Source organism: Echiichthys vipera (assembly GCF_963691815.1).
Source record: "Echiichthys vipera genome assembly, chromosome: 23".
In the NCBI taxonomy this organism is placed as follows: domain Eukaryota; kingdom Metazoa; phylum Chordata; class Actinopteri; order Perciformes; family Trachinidae; genus Echiichthys; species Echiichthys vipera.
The window spans coordinates 2,842,225-2,868,071 of NC_139848.1; the positions used below are offsets into that span (position 1 = coordinate 2,842,225).

At 43.8% G+C, this 25,847-nt stretch overlaps 1 protein-coding gene across 1 annotated transcript; it reads right to left on the reverse strand.

The window, feature by feature from the left end:
• Positions 1–400: 400 nt before the first annotated feature.
• stk11ip (serine/threonine kinase 11 interacting protein) lies at positions 401–23,116 on the reverse strand. The gene is made up of 26 exons (XM_083938305.1): positions 22,978–23,116; positions 22,726–22,793; positions 21,712–21,914; positions 21,509–21,583; positions 21,259–21,354; positions 21,046–21,153; positions 20,859–20,930; positions 20,619–20,748; positions 20,131–20,234; positions 19,961–20,050; positions 19,553–19,594; positions 19,155–19,331; positions 18,911–18,992; positions 18,337–18,777; positions 17,623–17,840; positions 17,298–17,408; positions 16,264–16,501; positions 14,239–14,396; positions 13,877–14,132; positions 11,369–11,478; positions 9,857–9,954; positions 8,667–8,845; positions 4,062–4,146; positions 3,037–3,119; positions 1,733–1,959; positions 401–1,239 (listed from the first exon to the last, which is right to left on the reverse strand). The coding sequence occupies exons 2-26, from the start codon at positions 22,790–22,792 to the stop codon at positions 1,099–1,101; spliced, it is 3,591 nt and encodes a 1,196-aa protein (XP_083794431.1). The 5' UTR covers position 22,793; positions 22,978–23,116; the 3' UTR covers positions 401–1,098.
• Positions 23,117–25,847: the final 2,731 nt, after the last annotated feature.

The window sequence follows — 25,847 nt, forward strand, 5'->3', positions numbered from 1 at the left end:
CATGAGATGCTTTATAAAAATAATAAAATCCTTTTTGTGCATGAACCCATAATGAAAAAGAACAGAAATAAATTAAGTTATAATGGTTCATCTTAATCAACAGTGCTGCTCATTTGGATCTCTACTGCATCCGTGCATAATGATAATATGTACATGCGTGATGAGCACAGCTGCAGGACTTCTGTATTGCATCTAAAGTGACACACAAACTAAATAAGCAGCAGCCTTTAGATACTCAGTGATATGAATCCACTGCACTTATCAAACGGTGAGTGTTTAACCGGCATTCTCTGGATACAGACGATGAGACAGTAAACAAAAAAACACCCACATTACAAATGAATTAAAAAAACATCTGCTTTATCCACGTCATAAAGGAAAGAACATTTCTTTAAGCTACTGTTCTGAGGGTTTCTGCACATTTGCACTTCTGGTATCCTTGCTCTCTCGCAGACACACATCATGAGATCCTAATTGGGGTGTGAGGTGACCCTCGATGACACCGGTTTGATCCCGGGCCTTTTAGAAGCACCTCCAGTCTTGTGTTGAGCGCGTGATGTCACAGCACGCTGCGCCCGAGACGGCGAGGAAGGACTCAGTCCAGCTTAATGAGGGGCGGTGGGGTGGAAATATTTTGGGCTCAGCCTCTAAAAAAAAAATCCCAATTTATGCCCTTTTAGTTCCCAAAACCCAAATCAGTTCCATATGGTCTCGATGCTACGGCGATGGGAGAACAATACGAGATGCATTAAGGTGCATTTCAACGGGAAAACTGCCTCACAGCTGTGAAAGGACCGAGGCACACTCCATTTGAGCTGCAGGAAAGCGGGGTGGTATCTGGAGGATAAAGAATAATGCGCCCAGTGCTTTTAGAGGATTGTGTACCACATGAATGGGAGCAATCACTTCCAAGTTCTTGGCTGAAAAGACGATGAAAGCAGCGAGCGAATGGGACCAGACTGAGTGCAGACTGTGCAGAGAGAGGAAATATAAAGACAAACTTGCTCACGCTCACTAAACATTTCCCAGTACCAACACACACACACACACACACACACACGCACACACACACACACACACTTTCATGCCTTCCCACTATTATGCTGCTTCATCTTGCAGGCTTGTGTGCAGTTTTACTCCGAACATGGCCTCCCACTGTGCTCTGACCCAGGCCAGCAGACCCTGGAGCAGCTCAGTGCTCTCTGAGCGCAAACACCACGTCCTCTCCTGTTTCACCGTCTGCAGGAGAAAAACAGAGCGCGAGGATTAGGAAAATCAATCACAACACATGCAACAAACTGCAATGGGCTGCTGCTGCTGACTCTGACTGAGTGTTTGCACGTCTCCAAACTGATCTCACAGTCCATTTATTAAAAACGGGCGCGTTTGTTTTGAGTTCCTCATGTCTGAAAGAAGAGGAGGTCATACGGGTTGTAAATAACAGTTCACATGGATTTATCTACGGATCATTTTATGTTTCAACTCACTCTCTTTCCATAATTAAAGGAGCACCAGCAGTTTGAGACTCTGGGGCATTTCTGCTGCTCTCACTCAGGTTAGGTGCAAAAACTTAAAAAATCATAGACTTTACATCATATTGTGATGTTTCTGTGACGTGGCCTGCAGGTTTCTGTCATCTTGGCAGTGCCTGACCTCGGTACAGCCTTAATTATGCAGGACTTTAAATGTTTACCCTTAAAACAAATCACCAGAACCACCCTCGCATACTGACCTCATCGTAAAGCTTGATATCCATCCTGCACTGATCTGAAGGCCACAGGTGGACCGAGCTCACGCAGCTTATTGGCAGCGTTTCTAGAATTGCAACGCTGCCGCTGCTCGGCTCTTTGTTTTCATTCACTGTCGGGCTGTTTGAGCTTTTCCTCCACTGGTGATCCTCTTTGAGCAGGTACATGGTTTCCCGGGTCGCTAAGACTGTCAACGGCGTCCAGACGTCCTCTGAAAGAAAAACAGGAAAAAATTAGCCGTTATTTAAGTGTTTTTACTCGTGACAGCTGTTTGAAGTGAAGATGCATTAAGCTGCATGATTGATGGCCATTGCCCTCTTACATTATATAGTTTTGATCACAAATAAAGCAGTTTCCAAGTGTTGATTTAACCTCTGATTTAGTACCATAGATAACAGTTATGACTCAACGACTTTTACAAAGTACCTTTCTGCTACAAAGATGATTTCTGGCATTATATTTCATGTCAAAAGGCCCCGTCTTCAGTAGAGCGAGCAGAGGGAGAAGGCAGATCGAGACATGCCAAAATTACAGCACTTGGAATTCCACACATGCGTGCACAGCTGTGCGTAGCCTGCAGCTACCTCGGCCTCATACTTGTGTGCTGAAGCACAGACAGCGAAGCATCCTGCAGCCCTGGTGCACTATATGAACCACATGCATACCAACAATTTAGTCAGTCAAAACAACAGATTTCTGCTTCATTAATATGGATCTTTAACAGGTGCCCCATGTCAGCGGCTGCCCACAAATCAAATCACTTCACCATGTTTTCCTCTTGCTGCCAGTTTGGGTTTGTCTTGAAGAAAAAAACATCTTGTATTGTTTTCCTATTATTTAACCCATTTAGCATGTTTTCCTGGCACTTTATGTTTAAATTTCGTAGGTTGAAGGAAAACGATGAGGCTTTTTTTGTGCCTTTTACTCTTGGCTTTCCTCCAGCTGGTTGAAATGAATGTTTATGATCTTGCTTATTCTACTTTTTCTCCAGACTGTAAATTACCTGAATACAAATGTGAACTCTCTTTAGTTGCATTTACACTGTTCATACAGAGCACCCCTATAAATCCAGAAAGGAAGATGACAGCAGTGTCAGAAGGAGCAATACCATTAACAGCGTTTATCTATGCATCTACAGAATCATTACACGGGACATGTTGAGTCTTGAACTCTTATCTTCTATACTGTAACATGTAGGAAACTAAGATGGAGGGAGTTTAAAGCCTAAAATGGGAGGCGTAATTAAGATAACATGGCAGTGTTTTTGCAGAATGAATGGATAAGTCACCTTGCAGAACAAAAGCCAGAATGTAGAAAAACTGCAGCTGGCCATCCTCCACATCTGCCTGGATGTCTTCACACACAAGGGGCCTAAGAGATCAGAAGAAATCAGGAATACTACACATTATAGGAGCACAATATCACCTGTCACACCTCAACTAGCTGCTGCGTTGTTAAAAGCACAGAGAGGGAACAGAATGTTGTTGTGGCTTATGGCCGCCACGCTGTCTCAGATGGAAGCACTTGAGCATCACGGAGTGAATTTCACAGCAACTGTGAAGCAAAGGGTATAATTGACATAATAATAGCTGACAGAGCTTGGAGTGTGTTCTGAGACTGTGGTTAGCTGCCTCGCAACACATGAAGGGGCTGCTTTGATTTGTTTTGTCTGTATGTTTGACTATTAAGCTGTTGGATCTGTTTCCTTAAGACAAACAACAAATTGGGGGTTTTGAGTTAAAGGTTAGGGTTGGTACCTGGATGTACTGAACTTCTTCATGATCAGGGCTGGTGTGGGCATGCGTCACAGACAATTTACCAGTGTCTCTGCGTCTGCCTGGTGATTTGAAATGTTTGATTGTTCATGCATGTTTGTTTTTACCCTTTTTCTGAGAAATGTTCAGATTTCTCCTCGGTAATAATACTTTGAATAAGATGAAAGCCCAGAGAAAGCTACCACCTAACATAAAAAAGAGTTGTAGGAAACTCCTGGAGGTGATAACAAACTGCACAACATGACATGCATGATTCAGGATTTTTGTAGTGCTACACGTGTTCCAAATTAAGATGTGGTTTACCAGCTAATTTAGTGGTGCACTTTAACAAAATGAAGTCCTAAAAAAAAGAAAAAGCTGATTGTAATCAACTAAAGATGTGCTAGAAATGCGCAGTGTGAGAACTCCCTTTAACTCGCACCTCCCAACCATGCACAGCGCTACGTAGACCACATCTTTAAGCAAATAAACAAATAAAAATCAAAGATGTCTGCCAGTTTTCTCACTCCATCTGGAGTCGGAGCGGAGCGGAGCCTACCAGAGATGGTGCTGAGGGCTGAGTCTTGTGGTGGAGATGGATTGTAGCTTGCTGTCTGATTTGTGAGCCTTCTCACGCACAATTCCTGCAGAAATAACAAAAATATTACATATAGTTACAACGGTGACAGATTCTTGCAGAGTAAATATTTATCAATGTGGCAAACATCAGTACTGAGAGCATGGGGAAAACAACACACTTCCTTTGACGTGTAAAGGCCTTAGAAAAGGTACAGTAGCCTCAAAATGTCACACCCACACATTCATGCCAAGAGGGCTAAACACAAAAGCCAAACTCAATGTGAGACTTCTTCTGCAGCTATTGTAGCTACAATAAGAAAGCCAAAAGGTTTCTAGTTGCAGGTGTAACATTTCAGCTCTTTAGAATGAGCGGCTGAGAAAATGCTGGTAACTCAATGTGCCGGGTCACATTCGCATTCATGAACCGTAGCGTGTCATCGAGTGTGACAACAATACGGAGCAGAGAGGATCTCTGTAGTGTGGCTTCACAGTCAAGTTTGAAAAGGTGGACTTTAAAAGGATTTAAAGGGACACAGAGGGGTTAATAGGATAATGACCAAACAAACCCTGCCTCGTCAAAACCCTTCTTATGAAGAAGGTGCAACGAGTAGAAAAGGGAGTCTCATGAATATCATTTTCCCACATCACGGTCACGTTTTCAGAAACACGCCATCGTACTCCCAAAAGTGTGTTTAGAAGTGTGTGAACGTGTACAGCCACGCCATGACCTTTCTTCACTTAAATACTGTCTAAAATGATTTAAACAGGAACTTTCTCATCATAACTGGACTGTTTTCTGAACTTAGGGCTATGAGCATCAGGTCAGTTCTCATAATAGCATTGGGGTTCAATAACCAGCCGACCTGAAGATCAACACATCAAAAACGAAAGTTATTATAATAAATAACGGGAACAAGGCACCAGTAATCACAACTTATAACCAAGTAGAGGAGGTAGACAGCTCTATGACCTTAAGAGTAGAGTTACTGTGGATGGAGGAACAGTGCAAGATCAACGTCCGACTGAAACATCAAATCTATTCCTTAGCACGGATCAAAAACACGGAGAATGACCACCAAACTACACAACAAACAGACATCCTCCTCCTCGCCTCCTGGGAATCTACCGGATGGAAATTAGATGAGAAGGAAGGACGTGGAGCTGGATAAGCCACACTCAGAAAACTAAATCAATCTATCACCAAGCAACGTGAACCAAGAAGGCGAGAGGAAGCGAGGCAGACCTTGAACCACCTGGAGAAGAACCAGAGAACAAGAGATCATGGCCAAGATACTGTCATTGTAGCAGCTGGATCAAAAGGCACCGAGCAGAGATGTCGGGCTTTCGTTGATGGACCACGCTCCTCATGTATTAGTCTAATATGTGTATGTGACAGGGGTCGGAAGAGTTCACATAAGACAGTAACACCCGACAGTCACCTTTGTCTTTTCTCAAAATCTAAATCGGTTGAATTGTTCAACTGTTGTGGATACTGAAGTTCAGCGAGCCGTGTTGCTGTTGGACGGAAATGTAACATTCTTGCGCTGTCATGCCTCTTGGACGTGTTTGAAAATAATCTGCGAAACACAAATCTGTCCGTTTGAATCCCTTTCTTCCCCGTAATCAGCCTTGTAATCATTTCTGTTCCAGTGAGTTCAAATGCTCAGTGAGAAATAGTTTGGAAGCGATCAAGAGATGGCTCGATCGCTTTTCACGAAGATCTGCGCTGGAATCAAAGTCTCTCCCACATTATTGGCAGAGCGTCTCCACGTGTTGAGAAGAAACAGTGAGTGTCAGGATAACCGAGAGCTTAAATAACGTGTTAACACGGACAGTTTTAGCGGGGGTTACGTCCAAGATCGCAATCACAAGTAAGCGAAGGTGACGGGCCGAGCGTGTAAAGAACCCAGTTTGCAGCGGGCGGACTTTGGTCGGTGCTCTGCTCTGTGTCAGCGTTCCTGCTTCCTCTTGTTTCACTCCCAGACTCCTTGGCTGCCTCCACCAACAACAACAACCTCTGATCATTTTCACATGAAATCAAATACCGAAGATAGGACAGCACGAAAAGAGCAAGGGTTTTTCAATTTAATTTGTCTTTTTCCATAAAACAAAGCAGCCAAAGGTGCATTTCACCTTCAAACTAAACCGTTTTCTCTCCCTCTACTACTCTGAACCATACACACAGTGGGGTAACACCACGCACCCGTGGCTCTTACCACCACATCTCCAGTGACAATGTCTGAGTACAAAACTGACAAATTCCTCTAAGTGAGAGGACGAAAAAGATGAGATCAGTATGGCTGCAGATCCCAAAAGTACTCTTGTTATCGCTCATGTTTCAATGAAGTTGTGTCAGACTCCAGAGCTCCAGTAAACGGTGCTGGTTATAACCACATCCTCTCTCTCTCTCCCTCTCTCTCTCTCTCTCTCTGAATCCTCCGTCATTCCAGTTGTGGTTTTCATCTCTGTCCACAGGATGGGAGCCAGCTTGGACAATAGACGGGGTTTGTTTGGGTTGAGCTTTCCCGTACTTATTCCCAAAGAACAGCTGTTTCGGGGTTAATTTGGTATGAGGAAAAAGAGAGTGTTCCATAATAACAACATATTTATCTTCAACGATTCAAAGGAAACACTGACGTCATACGCCTTTCGCATGTTGCCGTTTGGCACCACACCTGGAAGCAAACCATCATTCGTGTTTTTCATCTCTTCCGCTCTGTCTTGGACAATCTCATGTGGTCTCGCTGAAAGCAATCTGGAATCATCATCATCATCCTCGGCCACGGAGAACACAGCGAACGCACGAGAGGGGCTGTTTATGAACTGTGTTTGTGAGGGTTTTTTCTAATGGTGATGCTTCCATGTTGCTCTCTCGTTTCTTCATTTCCTCATCTGGACAGTGGTGAAATGGAACGGAGTACATTTACTCAAGTACTTCATACTTCTGCTCCACTATATTTCAGAGGGAAATACAACATTAATTTGACAGTTATAATTACTAGGTACATATTGTGTAGTGGTTAGCACTGTCGCCTCACAGCAAGAAGGTTTCAGGTTCGCTCCCCGGCTGGGGCCCTTCTGTGTGGAGTTTGCATGTTCTCCCCGTGTCTGCGTGGGTTTTCTCTGGGTTCTCCGGTTTCCTCCCACAGTCCAAAGACGTGCATGTGTTCGGTTCATTGATGACTCTAAATCACCCGTAGGTGTGAATGGTTGTCTGTCTCTGTTCGTCTCTATGTGTCCTGTGATAGACTGGCGTCCTGTCCAGGGTGGACCCCGCCTCACGCCCGATGTCAGCTGGGATCGGCTCCAGCACCCCCGCGACCCCGACCCCGGGATAAGCGGTTGAAGATGAATGTATGAATTAATGAATATTTACATGTATTCATAAGTGATAAAAAGAAAATATGTCTTATATCATATTAATACTGTAACAATATGACATTGTGAGAGGAGCCATTCTGCAGAGTGACTGAATTTTACTTTTGATACTTTAAGTACATTTTGCTGACAGTACTTATGAACTTATACTCAACATTTTGAATGGAGGCCTTGCACTAGTAATGGGGTACTTTTAAACTGTGTATTTTCTTATTTTACTTCAGTACCCGCTGCCTCTGGGTAAAGGAAGTGGCAGCGTATTCAAAAAAGTATCGTCAGTCGCGACAGTTGTTTGTATTTACTGCTTAAAAAATAAATGAATGGAAACTCTTAATGACGCTGAGAGATCCCTTATGAAACTACACTTTTCATGTACTTCCAAATCTAGTCCTGCTTGATTGTGTTTGAGGGAAATCTGGACACAAACACAATCTGACAGCAGCTGGAGGCAGAGGGTTGTGGAAAAAGTGGGACTGCTCTTCTAATCAGCGTGTCTGTTTGCTCAGTATGAAGGTTTTTGTTGCCTGTGTTCAGTATCTTGTGCACTATAATTGGTAATATGAAACAATAATTAGGGGAAAATACCTTCATATGTCACAATTTCGGTTACAAATGTCACAAAATTTGAAATCGGTGTACTGGGCAGCAACGCTTTTCTATAAGATGTTTTCTTGTTTGCTGCAGATTCAAATTCATTTTCCATATTTTTCCAGACATTCCAGGCCCGAGCAGGAGCCCCCGCCTAATAAAAGGTTTTCCTCTCAGCCGCTGGTCCTCCCTCGCAGACACGCTGGTCTGGGCAGGATGTGCTCAGTCTGAGTGAACCCAATACCGAGGGGGGCAGAGATTTGCGTCACGTAGCTCACATATGGTATAGTATTAGTTTGTGAGGAGAGTAGGTCGGGTTTCTGTGGCACGGTGCCTGTGAGTGGAACATGCTGTTCCAATACCTGCCTCGGGATTCAACAATAACTCTACAAGTTAATCTAAATTAGTCTGCGGTTTGTTTTACTGCATATCCCCTCAGAGCACCCTAAGGATATAGTGCTGAAACCAGTGTAACCAGCGCGTACAGAAAGAGCAGGGTCAGTGAGTTCCTCTCCCCGACTATATTCCAAAAAATAGAACTTCCTTTTATGTGTTTTTGCCATACATTAAACAGAAACCATTTTCCACTTTGCTTGTATTTGGCAGTGTTTCCTTTTACCTGTCAAGAGGCCAAAGAAGCGTTTGCAGCGTAAACTGTCCCTCACGAGGAGGGTGTAGGCCACTCCCCCGTCTCCAAACTCCATGTGGATGCTCTGAGAGCCCAGTCCCACCTCCAAGTAGCTGAGCTCCATGATTGGGTGGCTGTCCCTCCTCTGCAGCCAATCAGAGAGCTGGCCTCTGCAGGGAGGAAACAACATTCAGAATTCAGAAAAGTGCTGCAAATGTACTTTCACAGTGGGATCAAATGAGTTTACTTGATCTCTGACTCTCAGAGGTGTGAGTGCCAGAACAACACTTTAAAATGTGTGTGGAAAAGACAAAGTTTACTGAGGACAATCGTGGCAATAACTTACGTAACAACTCATTTTTAAAGGATTAAGATAGCAGGTTAAGATAATGTCTTTTTGTGCACAGTGCCAAGAACAAGAGAAGAAGAAAAAAACTGCCACCACAACACGGGCTCACGCCTGAGGGACGGAGATGCTTTTCATCTGTGTGACGGAGGAGAGAAAACATAATAAAAGGAGGTCAAACTAGCCAAAGGAGGAAAAACTCCACGGTGTGCAGACACTGTGAGGTCAACGTGTTCTCAAGATGTGACCCAGAAACCTGGGCAGGTTATGCAATATAATCCACATCCTAAACGGAGAGGGTGTGGAAATGCACCCCAGCATTAAAGGACAGTAATTGTTAAGTGCAGAGTGAGAGTGGCGCCCTCTTTTGAATCGCTGTCCGTTCCAGCAGGATTTGATTATCCTTCTGATAAACTGGAACGTGTCGTCTTTATCATCTCCAAGAATCCGGCTCAAGCATTAGTTTCTTTGACTTTCATACATGCAAAATACATATTACACTGTGTACAATAACTCAAAACACAAGAATACAAATAACTATCCCTATGTTTGTACTATGTTTTTATTAACCATTTACAATGTATTATAATCATCAGTGGTAACTTTATAATCACCATCCAAATATGTTTATTGATGGACTACAGACTTTTAGAGGTTTAGAAATGATTCTATAGTCATTTACAAATACTTAATATAATATAAAATATGTTATGCAGTGTGCAACAAACAACTGTGACAATGACATGTATTAATGATGGTTATTCCAAAGAAACCGTGCACCCTTGCATCTTCTTGCATGCCTCATACTGAGGACTGTATCTCTTAAAGTACTCACTGGGTTTCTGATATCATCTCCAGGAAATAGATCCGCTGGTTTGACACGACCAACAGCGAGGGAACCTGCCCCGGCTCCCCAAATTTGACAGCTGACATCTGAGGGCACGCAGAAAAAGAGATACATGACATCAGGCACCAAAATGCTCATCTCCTGAAATGCACACCGGTGAATACTGTCTTTAACAGCATAACAATGAGCTCTGTGGAGGTTGAAAATCAAACATTTAGACCTCAATTTCCTCTAAAGCAACACAGCGAGCAGCCCCCGTCTCTGGATAAATAAACAGAACGAAGATGAATGGAGCGGGACCTCCTGTTTCCAGCTGTGGTTTGCTTGGTCCCGTTCCGCTCTTTGCTCCTCGTCCAGGTGTCTGACAGAGTAAAGCAATAGCACGGTGATCTCCCAGGATACGATGCACATTAAAGAGGTCTTAGGGAACGCTGAGTGACGGCAGCAGGGGGGTACAAAACTCACGAGAGAAGCTACAGAGGAAGAGGATTGTGGGTTAAACGGGCTTCCCGGGAGATTTACTGACTGCGAGATGAAACCGCAGCTGAAGTGTTGCAGGTCTTGAAGCTGTCACCACCCATTAAACTGGAATCTCTTTGGCCATCAGGGAGATACGTTAGAGGAAAACCGCGATCACAAAAGAAACAATAACGGCAACATAAAAACATTATACTGCTAAATCTGAGCAGTCGCAGGCCGCCATTCTGGCAAAGTTCTGCTTGCACAGCAGAGTCTGGCAATAATAGTGCTTCCTGCCTTGATATTAGCTCCAGTAAAGGTTTAAAAGGCCCTGAAAACCCTATTTTCTGCTTCCTTTTGTGAGCAATGGAGCCCGACATGAACACATTAGAGATCTGGTGATTTCACACGAGAGATTTCTGTTTGTTGTACAACAAAGCAGGGCTCAGTTGATCATTTCCAGTCCCCAATCAAGAGTTCAGCAACATGTGAAACACAGCGTGATGACAGTTATGGGGGTTGTTAGCTTGTGTTGTCAGCATTGTTAGTCAAATCTGATCCAACCACACCCACACAGTTTTTTAAGTGTTAACAGTAGTCTATGCCACTTTCATGTCTCATGCCAACATCTGGTTAGCTTAGCTTAGCATAAAGACTGGGAACAGTGGGAAATAGCTAGCCCGGGTCTGTCTTAAGGTAACAGCCCCTGTGAAGTTAAATAACTAATACATTTCATCTATTTAATCCATATAATAACACTTTTTTTGCCCTATTTGCCTGAGATTTACATTCAAAAAAATTCTGGGGCTTGAGATTAATGCCCGCTGCAAGTTTCAAAAGGGGAAAGTAAAAAATAAATGTGATCTTGTGTGTTTGTGTCTTTTGCTAGCCTAATAAGAGAAACTTTAATTCAAGGTCATGGTTCTATTTTTCTGTTTTAGAAGGAAAACACGTGTAAGAATATTCCAGTCCTTGACGTTTCTTGAGTGTGTTTGGTTCGGGCAAGTGGCTGAAGAAGCTTAATGTCGCGCCCTGACAAACCTTGAGGAAAGAGTGAAGCTCTTCTTCTTCCTCGAAGACCTCCATGTCCAGGAAAAGCTGTAGCCGATGGTCCACCGCCTCGTAGTCCTCCGACAGAAGGTCCAAATCATCTACAGAGACATGGACAGTTGGTCAGCCTTACAATTGTCGGCCCATCAGGAAGACAAAGCTGAAGTGAGTGGTTGTCAGTTAACATCCAGGGGTGAAATACAGTTTATAAACTCACTCATAATGCAGCAATGTGAGGACTTGCATGTTTCTTGGCTTTTATGAAACCATGACAGATTTTTACTGCAGCAGACTGCAGCGTTGGCCGACGGCCTTCAGGCAGAAAAGGCATTTAAGAGCAATAAATCCAGCAATGAACAGCGACGGAGGTTATTTGAACGCTGATGAACGGTTATGGCTAATGAAAAGTGACACTGACCAGCAGAGGCCAAAACAGACCCAACGTCTTTCATTGGAAGTGATCGCGGAACAGAGATGGGATTAAAACGGCCTTTGAACCTTCAGACAATGTTCTTTGGAAAGGTGGACACACACACGCACACACATACACACACACACGCACACACATACACACACACGCACAGACACACACACAAACACGCGCGCAAACACGCGCGCACACACAGAGACAGGCACACGCACAAACACACACAGAGACACACACAAACACGCGTGCACACAGAGAGACACGCGCGCACACAGAGAGACACGAGCATACAGAGAGAGAGACACACGCACACGCACGCACGTACACACACGCACGTACACACACGCACACACACGCACACACACGCACACGCACACACACACATCAGAAAGAAGAAAAAGAGGGCCTCTGCTCCACAACAATGGGTGCACTGTGTCACCGAAAAAAGAGACTATATTCAGTGTCAGTCAGTGTTTTAGGATCCGTGCAGTGTCTCCAGGGTGAGCCTGTGGTTTCAGAAGGACGAATGACATGCTATTGGCACTGCAACTACATTATTAAAACAAAAAAGAGAAGATATAGAAAGCTATTATTATGACCCAGCCCTCCCTCTGCTCAGCTTTCATTCCTCTCCCATCACTTCCAGTAATGATTCCAATCTGTCTTGTTGCACCATGTGGCTAATCTAAAAATGGCAGACAGATGTTGGGGGGAAATCAGAGGCTGTCACAGAGATACACAGCGCCCCAGACGGATTCCTGCACCACACAGTATCAGCGAGATCCAAATCCTCCACCTCTCTGTTTCACTTTCAATTAAGACTTGAATATATCTTTAGGAAAAGGCAGTGAAGCTGACGTACACAGTTTACACCACATGCCACAGTTGATGTGTTTTACAATGACCATATGAACTGCAGAATTTAAATCAGGCAATAAAATATCAGTTATGTTTTACTGCTGTTTGGGCTTCCCTCCAATGAGCCGTCCTGCCAACTTCCCAATGTTATTTTGGATGTTAGAAAAAGCTATGGCTGACACGACTTGTCCATTTAAGCAACTCCATTAAGTGTTTCAGTCAAATGTGAGGATTTGCTGCTTTCCTCTGTTTAGCATCACTGGAAATGGAAAGAAATAGTTTGGTTAATCTTGAATATGGCACTTTAGGCTAAGTTTGCTAGGGAAAATAGCTTTCCTTCTCTTTACTGTTTTCAGCAATGCAGCTGTTTTTTTTTAAAAGACAGGCTTCTTTACATTTGACGCTTTAAACAGTTTAAGTGGCCCGTGTAAGTTGTAACTTCTGCTCCAATGTTGTTTTTAGATGTTGGTTTTAACCCGTGATTGCACTCTCCTCGCAGTAAGAAGGTCCTGGTTTGAAATCAGCTGACAGGAAATAAATAGATGGGTGTCGTGTTGGTCTGAGAGTGGGCTGTGACCTGATGTCCTCGGGAGAACTTCACCCTGAGCCACTTCTGACCCACTGTGCTTAATGCTCGGTTGTGAAACTGTATCATTAGTTTCTGCTGGGTTAATCACGTAAAATGTAAGATAGAGATTCTTATTACCAAATAGAATATGATTTAACACCTGATTCATAATCTTACTAGCAAAAGTATTTAACTATGATTGAAAACATCTCATCTTCAACCTCTTAACCAGCTCTAACTGGGGGATCCTGAGGCGTTCCCAGGCCAGTGTGGAGATCTAATCTCTCCACCTGGTCCTGGGTCTTCCCCGAGGCCTCCTCCCAGCTGGACGTGCCTGGAACACCTCCCTAGGGGGGCGCCCAGGGTTCATCCTTACTAGTGCCCGAACCACCTCAACTGGCTCCTTTCACCGCAAAGGAGCAGGGACGATATGTTCTAGATGTATTCATGATAACATAAAAACGTAAAAATAATTCCCAATAATATAATGAATCAAATAAATGTGACTCAGGGCAGAAAATGGTTGAATTGACTACCTAAAGGTGTTAAATACTTAAAACTTTGTAATAACTTCTACTGCCTCATCTTGAGGAAAATGTATTCTGTGCTTTTTCGGACTTTTCAAGATTCGAGAGTAAAAACACACCGTTGGGGGTGGATCTTCCAGCAGGTTGGGTTTGGAGGTCAGGTGGTGTAGCACCTTCGATGGTGTAGTGGTAGCTCCCGGCCAGATCGTCTTTACTTTGGCACTCTGTGTTGTAGGAGAGACCGGAAGTATCCCCCGCATCATCCCCGATGAAGAAGGAGCTTCCCTGGGCAGTGATGAAGACAGGGTATTCGGTCGTAGTGGCATCACCGAGGACAGGACTGCTGCTAATACTGGTGCCTGCGTAATCCTCCTGCTGTGATGAAGATGCAGCATGGAAATAATGAGGTTCAATTTTGAAAATGAATGACGGTTCAAGTGAAAACAGACGGAGGAGAAAGTGCTCTACTGTTCAGAAATACCTGATTGGCTGTCTGAGAGCTCTGGTTTGTATCGAGTTGATCGTCCTCGCTCTCTGGCCTTGGTGAGTGCTGGATGGGCGTACTGCTGTAGGGAGTTGAATGACCAGCCAGCTGGACAACATGATCGCTACCACACTCTGGACAAATATTACGGTTTCCTGAAAGGAGTGAGGAAAAAACAAATAAATGGTTAGGTGTTTACTGTTCATCACCTATTTTAAAGGACCCATATTGTAAAAACTGAGATTTTGACTTTTTTTATTATAAAGCAGGTGGAGGTGCTGTATCAATACTGTGAAAGCATCAATCAGTCCACAGAGAAATGCCCAAGGCCTGTACTCAGACACTGTGTCTCTAAATGAGCCGTGAGGACTTCTGTACAGTTGTGATGTTACTTGTCAGCATGTTAACAGTTGAAACTCATAATACAAGTATGAACCAGAGAATGAGAACGATGTGGGACCTTTAAAACAAAATCATCAAGATGAGGACAGTTTAATGAATCTGACAACTTAATGAACTGTAATGCAAGTTATGTCTCTGCAGGGCGTGTATTTCTGTTACCCACAGGCAAACAAATGCCTCAGTTCAGACACGCGCAACTTAAAAAAGGTATTTATTGCCTGAAACGCAACACTAACACTTACACTAACACTAACAAAGGAGCACGGATCCAAGATATCCCTTTAACATCTGCTGAACAAAGCCAGCACGCAGTGTGTGTGCGTGCTGGAGCAGGTCCTAATGTCAGGGTTTGGTCGAAACGATGGGAGATGGCTGCCAGAGCGAAGGGTATTATCTGTCTAACTATAGAGCTGGGAATTCAGCTGAGTGGCCCGCTTGGCAATGAAGGAGAAGAGATAACTCCTGGGATGCTTCACTCGAGTCCATCGGAGACAAAGAGTTTGTTTTGAGAAACTACGCAGCCCTGTGCAGACGACCAATGGGAGCCTGAGAGCTGAGGAGTAGTCATGAAGTGCTTTGACGTCCCTTTTTTTTATATTCCATGAATGTGACAACGTTCCAGGTGTAATGTGTGATCTTCTCATGTGTCTTTTCTGTCTTATCTGCACATTTCAACAACAAACCCATCTGACATTGAGGTACTGGAAATTAGGATGCATGCAGAGACTTGTGTTGTAGGATTAGTTTAGAGTTATCTGAGGTATGACTCACCCGAGACATGAGTCAGAATGAGGGATGGATAAGAAAAAGGCTCTTTAGATTCGAGGCTTTGCTGTGTGTGTGTGTGTGTGTGTGTGTGTGTGTGGGGTTCTTTGACAGATTCACATTTAAACTAAAGCCACATTGCTTGGGCAATTTTTCCACCTATGAGCTGTGCTTAAAGGGTGTTTTTTTTATAGCCAAACGCTGTCTTTTTTACCATTTAACACATCTTCTCAGTGACAACAGATCAAAATCTGATGATTGTTTCTACTCCTTTCTACTACGTCCGCACGTTTACGAGCACGAGGCCTATGGCGGTATTGTCATTTTATGAGCGCCTGTTGGGACAAGAAGGAGGGACCATGCGCGGACATTTAAAACAATGGCGGTGAAAGGTTCACGTTGGTGTGATGCGGAGGTGGAGTGTTTACTGCAGATTTGGTCAGATGAAAATATTCACAAGACAAGACACAGGACAAAACGCACAAAAACTCAGAGGTCTATGGAAAGAGTTGTAAACAAAGCAACGCATCTCGATCAATGCGGTGTGATGATGTATAGGAAGCAAGAAGCATTCGCCGAGGCCCAGGTAGTGTGAGTACAAACGGGCCTGGGCCACGGGGGGAGAGGGCAAGTACCCTAAATCACAGGGCACGGTATGGACGGACAGTGTTAGTGCGCCCTTAGTGTTGTATATTTGCACTCTTCCTTTGTTTTATAACTGCTCCACAGCAATTTCCCCCAGGACAAATGAACTCTTATCGGATCTTACATAATACAACATAAGCTTCAGCATGTTCTCTGTTTATCTAAATGTTGCTTAAAGGCGACTGTACATTTCTATTTCACCAATCTCACCTTTGTTGTCATCATCAGAGTCTGTTAACTCCTCCTCATCTTGTGTTTTCACACCCTCTGGTAGCATGGCAGCCCCTCTCCTCCTCGCTCGGCCCCCCGCCTCCTCCTCGCTGCCTCCTCTTTTCAGCGTGAACTCTGACCTGCAGCGAAGGCACTGCAGGCGAATAAAGCTGGGGCGGAGCTCAGAGTCACGCTGCTGGTTTTCCTCCACCACACGACTCAGCACGTCAGTCAGCGCCTAGTCAGTGAAAAATAACAGTTTGTTGACATTGTGAGCAACACAAAAAGTCAATTTGTTACCAACAGAAAACCTTTATTTGAATGTTCAGAACTTTCTAACTGTAAACTAGGAACTGTAGGAGCTACATGAATCTTCTCAAAGGGACAAAATCCACAAGAGCAGAGGGATAATTGGAGGAATAGATCATATCTGGGGGACATTATGAGTATTGCAACATTGACATGAGCAGCTACGGTAAAGTTGAAGGTCTTTGTTTTGCTTTTCACTTTAGCTATGCGTTTGTTTATAAAACATAATTCATAAGTCCCTGCCTGCTCACACAAAACTAAAGACGTACAGGAATTGGCAGTGCCTTTTTCTGTGTTAAAATGATATCTGGCACACTTTTGACGTTGCACAATGTGAGAGGGGAAAAGTCATGAGCAAGTATAAGGTAGTAAACAGGGTACAGAGTGTGCTGCTGCTGGATGCTGACATCACATTTAAAAAACAAAAGCTAACAGAGTTAGAGTCGTGGGCAGCATGTGAGCATGACCAGGCTCGTACAGGATGTTCCAGGAGACAGCGGGTGGGTGTTGTTCTCATTTATGTGTACCTGCTTTGCGTCACTGTATGTGGTGCATGGCATGCATGTGGGTGCGTACGGGATAATCTCTGGGTTAAGTGTCCAACTCTTTTGCGAGGGTGTGATCGTACAAGATACGTGCTGTCCATTATCTTTTCAGAAAGGCTTCAAATCAATAAGAACTCAAGAGTGTGTGTGTGTGCATGAATTTCAGTGTGTGTTATTGACCTGCAGGGCCTGCTGTGGGTCATCATCAAGCAGGACGTAGCGTCTCCTCCTTTTCTCACGGCTGATGTAGTCAAACTGAAGCTCCAGAGCTGGAAGCATCTCTTCGGTCTCCTGAGAGAAAGACAGCAAACTTACTTTAGCATTCACGCCCCCTTAGAGCTGAGTGATATGTTTGAAATTAATGTAAACAATGCACAAAGCTGATTTAGCAAACTTTAAAGGCGTTCTAGTTTCCTTAAAATAGGGACAGATTTAAAAGACATCTCTTAAACCCCACAACTGCATCCTTCCATCTCTTTCTCTGCCCCTCCCGTCCTCCTCTCACCCCTCGAGTCCAGGCAGCCTCTGTGGTCTCCACACGAGCCAGGCTGCCTAGCTCCATACGGATCCTCTCCGAGCCGCACCGCATGTCCACCTCCAGCACCAGGCCCTGTTTGATGCGCAGGAACACCTCCTTCCTCTTCTTCCTCTCCCCCGGGCATTCACCATCCTCTTCCTCTTTGTCAGATATGACACCCACGACTAGGGGGGGACACAGGTCCACTAACAAGAAGAGAAGGAGAACCTCATAAACAGTTTTGTGATCGTTTACCGTACGTCCACAAAATTTTGATGCTACTGATGCTACAGTACATCCTTTTAAAGCGTAATTGCGGCTCCTTCCTTTTGGATTGTATTTGGTAAACGACTTGAATGAAATTTACTATGACAGGAGCTGGTACAGGGGCCAGTAGGTAAGTCTTTCAAAACACTCTTTTAATAAACTCCAGGTTCACTAACTATGTTGTTGGTGCTTCGTTTTATGTGATTTGGTGTTATCTTGAGCAGTATTAGTGGTTAAAAAGCTGTTTTAATGCCGTACTGACCAGAGTTAATCAGTGTTAGACACGTCCGGCTGTTAGCAACTGTTAGTGACTGCCCGGGATTTCTCCGTTAATAGTTTATGCACAAACTGTCTCGGCGGCTTATTTGATGTATGCAAGTGTCGAAAAAGACCATGGGATTATTTTAAGGCAGAATTACACTTTAACTACCCTACCTCCTAGATCCTCCTCCTCCTCCTCTTCCTCCTTGGTGTCTACGCTCTCGCCTCTAGCCGACCTTTGGGAGTCTGGACTCGGCCCAGGTGAGCTCACTGCCGCAGTGCCATCCAGCGTGCTTTCCTCCAACGTGGACCGTGGGCTCTGTCCGGGCCACTGCAGGGTAGACCCTGTATCCTCGTCTGCATCCATCTCTAATTTGGGCTCAGATGAGAGCAGCGGTTGTGGGAGGACCTCTGGGACTTCCAGGGATGGACATGAGGTGGTGTTAAGGCTGTTGGGGAGGGGTTGATGGTGAGGAGGCGGCTGGTTGGTGTTGATGGTGATGGTAGAGGGGGAAGCTCCATCTAAATGATGTGTGTACTTAAGCCAATCCTCACCCAGCTGATCTCTGAAGCTGGACATCCGCTCGATCTCCTGCTGGTGAGGAAGGACAATGTCTAGAGGAGGATTAATATTAATATTTAGATATCTATTTAACAGCTGAGTAAGTTTTAATCTTACATGTACCTAGCAGTTAAAAATACAACTGGAAAACTTAAAACATGGGACAAACATGCTTTTAAAACTCACTCTGAGAGGAAGAAACCCGTCTGGGCACGTAGTCTGTGTCGCTGGGCTCAGATATGCTGGCCCTCCGCACTTTCACCTTACTCTGAGGCACACAATGGTTCGAAAAAAGAACAAAGGTGTCACAGTTTATCAGTACTCATCACCACTCTAGATAGATCGCTCAACAATTACAATGTGTGAGCGCAAATCCTTTTAACATTTCAGGGGCTTAATCATTTTAAACTCTTAGGTGCAGATCTCTCACCCTGGATTTCTTCACTCTCCGAACGTGTGACACTCCCACTTCTCCGACTGACATGCTGTCACTAAGCTCCCCAGCGCCACTGGACCCGTCCTGGTTACTCCGTTCTGGTGCCACAGCAACCGGAGGAGGAGGTGCGGTTTGGACCTGGACGATCAGCTGGCCTGGTTTTGGCAGAACCTACAGAAGCAAGGGGTCTAATGTTAACTCAGAATGTATATGTATACATTAGTGTGTATTATACCTTACTATAATGCAACTGAGCATCATTTACTCATACATTTCTCATATATGTTACATTCATTTACCCAGAAACGTCTGCTTCAGTATCAAATGCAAGAGAGTTTAAAAAGCGACAACTTGCGATGCTTTGATGATCAAATATTGATTGAGAAACTTACTGATAACTCAGATGAGGACAGCGCGGTGCCGTCAAGTTTGAGCTGGAAAGAAACAAATAAAGTGTGGTAAGAAAAAAGAAACCCCTTTGAGTTCACAGTGGCAGAGAGGAAGCTATTCTGTATGTTTAGATATACAATATAAAAACAAGATATAGAGTAAATGTCTTTGTTGGTACAAAGAAGAGCAGCTGGAAGAGTTTTATTTGTGCAGCTACTGTAATTTCATTTCCATTTTATGTCTTTTAGACTAGGACATTACGTGATCTGCGTCTGTCTTCAGCTGCTGTTTTGTACCCAACGATGCTGCTGCCTTCATGTCCAGGACAAATGTCTATGCAGGGCACTTTTATAAATATTATTTGCACGTTTGGAAAATGGTTTACATGTCTAGCCGGAATCATTACTCACTCTCAGGCTTGCAGCTTTTGGAGAGAGGTGTCTGACGGTGCAGGTGCGATGGGTCTTCTGGAAGTACAGCGGGTTGCCGTACAGATTCAGCTAAAAGAAGACGTTACATTTTAGAGTGAGTTGTAAAAGATTTTAAGAACATAAACGTGTCCTGTGACGCGTTTCCTTACTGTGTTGAGGCAGTGCAGCAGGGAGAGCGGAGCCAGCTGGGAGTGCTCCAACAGGAGGTTGTAGGCCAAGTCTAAGTGCTGCAGTGAAGACAACTGCTCCACACCTGTTTAATCAGACAGCACAGTAATGCACCGAAAGGCTCTCTTGGACATGACATCAAGAGCATACAGTAAAAACAACATATTACATGAAAGAAACCTGCAGCTCAATATCTATCTCTTTGATTATCACGCTATTCTCCTCTCCTATCCAAACAGACACAATACACAGGCAGGTGTAAGGGTATCTCCTGCTTCATTGTGTGGTGACGAACAATATCCAAGACAAACAGAGGGGTCACTGCACTCTGAGCAGCTTCCTGGTTCCTTCCAGTCTTTTAGGTTTCATTGGCAGCCTCCTCTGTACGATCTGACCACGGACTGTATTGTCTGTGTTTAAAAACCCTCTAAGGAACTCTGTGACTGTTATCTATATCAGGTGATTTTACCGTTAATAGTCTCCAGTTCATTGTTCCTGAGGATGAGCGTGAGGAGTTTGGCCGTGGCGCTCAGGCCCAGCGTTGGCGCCCTCTGCAGGCAGTTGTAGCCCAAGTTCAAGTGTTCCAGTTCACTCAAGGGCTGCGAGGAAGCAATGAGGAAATAGAAAGGTGAAAACTTTTTTTGTCACAAGCAGGAATATAGATATATATATTTAAATTCAGTTGAATTATAATGAAACAAAGAGAAACCTTTAGAAACTCAGCACACTCCTGAATCTTGTTATGGCTTAAGTCTAAGGACTTCAGGACGTTCAGTAAACTCTGAAAGAAAGACAAGGTTCAAGTCCAGTGAAGATATGATCGGCCAATAAGCCAGTAAAAGAATCTTCTAAATGATGCAATGTATTCATGTCTTTTTATAGTTAGATTTTCTCACGATTGACTGGTCAAGGCAAACAATGGAGTTGTAGCTAAAGTTGAGGGTGTGCAGCTCCAGCCAAGGCAGTGCAGAGCTCAGGTCACCTCCGCAGAGGGAAAGCAGCTCCTAAAAACACATATATCACTAAACCTTTGAGTCTTTTATAGCCTGAAAATGCCATAAATACACTCGGTGACACATGCTGACGAAAATATAGCAAAATGAGAGTACCTCCAGGGAGCTGAGGCTCTTTGAACATGTAAAGACCTCCAGCTGGGAGTAAACACCTCTAAGTCCCTCAAGACAGTGGGGAGGGATTCGCTTCAGCTGGTGAGGAAGGGAGACAAAAATAAACATGTAATGTTCGTGTTTGCAAGACAGATAGAAGGACAGATTTAGTGATGTACATTGAGGAAGAAGCAGGGATGGAGACTATGGAGAAACAATGAAGGAATGACTGAAGTCAGGGTTCATACTCTACCTCCAAACACTTCAAAGACTTGAATGGGTAGATTTTCACCACAGACTGAAGTCTCGCCCATGGTGGGTTGATGAGCTGTGACACACAACATTAATCATAAATAAGAAAGTTCAGCTTGTAACACAGCAGATTAGAGACATTTTAATGGTAAAAAATACTTCACGTGGAGATCAGCAGGCCCAGTTTCAGGGGCTGTAGCTCACCTTGAGGGAGATGGTCTTCTGCAGGACATCAAACAGGAACTGCAGCTGTAGCAGGGTAGCAGTGTCCGCAGGGTGGGAGGGCAGCGCAAGGAACCCGTGCTGCTGGCACCTGGACAGCAAGTACTGCTCAAACAGCCTGATGAGCTCCTGCAAGCTGGCCGCCTGCAAGGTCAGAGTGCTGCTGCCGTCCAGCACCAAGTCGCCTGGAAGGTTGGGAGAGACGAGTCATTTAAGTCTTAGGGATCCAGTTTGAATCCACAGTTGAGAAAAACAAGTGTTACGGTTAAATTACAAGAGCAAAGTGAGATCGAGCGCTGGAGAATGCAAACATGTAAGAGGCAACAGCCACTACTGAGCCTGGAGTTTAGACCTTTATACCCGTCCAATTTTGATGCACTAAGACTGTCATACTAATAATAATAATAATAATAATAATACTTAGTGGTGAACAGAATGAAGGAACAGCAGATGATTGCACATATGTTCAGATATCTCTGAGTCAGATCCAAGCAGCACCAAAGCACATCTGCACTTGTTTACAGTATGTGCAACTGTGTGAGTTTCCTTTTCCATATTGTGTGGTTGTGTCATTGATGTTGTCTTTTTGTATTCTGTTTTCATGTGAACCCTCGCTGCAAAACTAATGTCCCCTACGAGGACTATAAAGCTAATATAGTATATAATATTTATCTTGTTTGCCACCTGTTTCATGTTTGATGCTCTTAATGGTTGTCTTCTCATTTTTAGGCTTTAATGTAAAGCAATTTGAGCTGCATGTATTCCTACATTAAAAGTGCTATACAAATCAAGTTGATTATTATTATTATTATTATTATTATTATTATTATTATTATTATTATATAATAAAGACCTTGAAAGGAAGACTCTTCCCAATGAGCCTGTCTGAGTGAATACACCCACTGTCACCCTATTTGATATTTAACCACACATGTTATTATTATATAGTTATAGGTAGTCTGTGTGTGTGTGTGTGTGTGTGACACTGTAACACACCATCGTTTCTCAGGAGTGTGGCCAAGCTGTGTACAAGACAGGACTGTCCGCTGAGAGGTGCAGCCATCCTGAAACACACAGGCCATGATGTTAAAACGATAATATACGACATATACATCTATGTATATATCTATATATAGATGTATATGTATACAGAACTGTTATCTCAAATGTGTCAATGCACTTGTAGCAACATTAGCATGTGAAACTCTGCACCTACGTTAACACAACAAAGGTAAAGTAGCGTCTTACCTGCGCGCTGACAGCCACAATATCACTCTCTAACATAAAGATACACTTTCAGGTGGCAGAACTAAAGCCTGTTCATATTTATGCGTGAAGAAAAACAGATTGAATAGTGGTAGTTTGTTGCTTTCATAGTCACGGTGGTGTTGACATCTTTTGGTCACATGACAGCTCGCCTGAAAGCCTCTACGGTGGCCCTGACGCGCCAAACATCATTCTCCCTCAAACGTCTCACCTCCCCAACTGTCCAGTGTGAAATAAAGGAGGGACATTAGGCTGCAGTTTTTAGTTTAATAATCTATGTTCACTCAGAAAACGCCCCTTTACAGTGTTCCTCCCCATAGAATTGAAATAGATGAATTTAGTTTTTCCCCTCCTGACTCAAAACTACTTGACAAATGCTGTCTCATGTTCGGTAGCCTATAATATTTCCATAAAACTCCACTTTTTAGCATTGGTTTAATCTCAAAATCACGCTAATGAGTACATTTCTGTGTTTTCATTGTGGGTTGATGCTGCTGCTTTTCACTAATTGCTGCACATGTCCACTGGGTGGCACCCCCTCGCCTCTGTAGCGAGGACCCCAGACTTCCAAACCTCTGCAGACACGCATGACAACATGGATGCAAGTGAAAACACCAAACTCCAGCTACAAAAGACAGTGAATCCATCCAGTCATTCAAACGCTAGGAAAGCGAGCAGCAGCCCCGTGCACGAGTTTAACATAACTATATTTTGTTCTTTTATGCAGCATGAAACAAATACGCGGTAGGCCTTTATTGTTTCAGCCGTAAAGTCAGACACAGCATTTAAAAGCTAGAATGGATGCAGTCAACAGAGGCCAATAGTCATTTTTTTGTGCCTCCCAGCTTTTAAGACCCGAGCAGTAAGGCACAGGCTTTGCGGTGGCTGAGGTTTTGATAAATGCCAGCTGTCAAATTTACCAACCTGAGTCTCATACCACATCTGCCTGTTGGCAGCTGTTGGTCAAACCATATCCGAGTCATGGCACCAATAAAAAACTGAGCTGGGGAGCTGGTTGGCATGGAGATTGAGTGCTAGTGCTTAGTTTGCATGGCGGAAGAAGGTCTACTTGTTTCTGAATAAAGCAGATTAAAGCAAGTAAAACATCTCGTTTCCTCTTTCATGTGAGTTACACAGTAGAAAGACAGTTGTGCGACCTGAAACGCCCATTAGATGCTATTAGGTAGAAACTTTGTTAGAGGGAAAACAGCAGTAATGTCAGTGAATAGTGTAATGCTGACATCAGCATATAACCAGGCGGAGAGATTCAGCTTCTGGACCGTAAACCCACATATTAACTCAACACATTAGGAGAGCAGTCTTTATTCTGTTTCATTGGGGACTACGTAACGCCGTGGCTCCATAACAGATACTCCACAAAGATTTGCATGAGCAAATAAAGCAAGAACTTTCCTAATTTGCAAATGCATCACTTGTTGCTAGGCAGCAGACAAACATGCACACTTGGGCACTAAAAACACACACTCACATACAAAAAACACACGCACACACACATCGACATATTTCCATTTGGGACTTGTGATGCGGACATTTCCATGTAAGGACTTATGTACTGTAATTCGGTAAACATTTCCATTCAGTGAGATGTTGCACATCACACAGGCTGGTTAACTGTCTGTGCATGCATGAGAGCTTTGACCGTGTTCTTACCCGTGTGAGCATCAAACAAATAGCACAATTTAGGACATGTTAGTTGAGGATATGAGCACATAATTCAGTTTAGTCGCTGTAAATGTGACTTAATTTTATGCAGACCCACTAATCAGATGATGAATTACTTTTCCAACTGCCCTACTCATTGCCTCTACTTATCTAATCAGCAGTCCAAGCGAAGGGAGCCTTAATTAAGTGTATTCATAGCCAAACACTAAACAGTACACTCATTCATTATTAAAGTCTGAAAAATGACCACGAGGATGTCTTCAGGGACCTGTTTCAGTTGATAAGAATCCAGTATGGAGCTAAAACTACAGTGACGCTACACTTAAGGTTGTGTTTGCTTTAGGTAAATGCATTTTGGATTTAGAGACAGTTGTGAAATGATTGGCTTAAACATTATAACACAAGGTGAAATACGGTACTTTTTAGGGACACTAGAGTCTTTGAACCTCTTTCTTTTAAAACAGGCTGCTGCCCTTTGTCGTAGCAGAAGGCCTGAGGCTCAGCAGCTCAAAATAAGTACGATGTAGTTCAGCGTTACAAACGTTAAATGCATAGTTAGTGGTTTATGTCACAACTGGATCGATTAAGATTCAAATATTTGGCCTATTCTAGGAGGTTAAGTCCGAGTTAGGCCGAATATCAAGACAGAGGGAAATGTGTTCATGTATCCAGTTGGAAATCAGGAAGATAATCGGAGTCATTAAACGTTGACCTCTCAATCAAGAGGCACAATGATAAAAAAAAAAAAATGCTAATCAGAATCAGCCTTGTGAATTAAACCTCTGTACGTTTTAGCGCTTGTTTCTCCAAAGCCCCACCCGCTCCTGAAAAGCCCAGGCTGCTCTGATTGGTCAGCATTTCCTGGTCTTCCGCATCTGCACCCTTGGCTTCTCTGCCGTGCATGTAGACAGAGAACTGGATACAGCGCTCGAGGCGGAGCCCTGTTCGAATAAGTTACTTAGCGGTGCATGAAGCCGAAAAGTTCAACTGCAGCATTTGAAATTACCCAAATGATCAGGTTTACCCATTGCATCGCGTGACAGAGTCAGTAGATGCAATTCCACCATTTGGCCACTATGTCAAATTGGCTTCTAAGGCCAGAGCGCTTCCTGGGGGCCTGCTCTCTGCTCCGTCATTGCAGCCGGGGATTGACTGTAACAGCGCTGTAG

Coding starts and splice junctions, on each gene's coding strand:
- stk11ip (XM_083938305.1), bottom strand. CDS start 22,792: ATGGCTGCACCTCTCAGCGGACAGTCCTGTCTTGTACACAGCTTGGCC. Junction 18,993..19,154: donor GGAGAGTGAAGAAATCCAGG/GTGAGAGATCTG, acceptor TGTGTGCCTCAG/AGTAAGGTGAAAGTGCGGAG. Junction 8,846..9,856: donor GAGATGATATCAGAAACCCA/GTGAGTACTTTA, acceptor TCCTCCCTGCAG/AGGCCAGCTCTCTGATTGGC.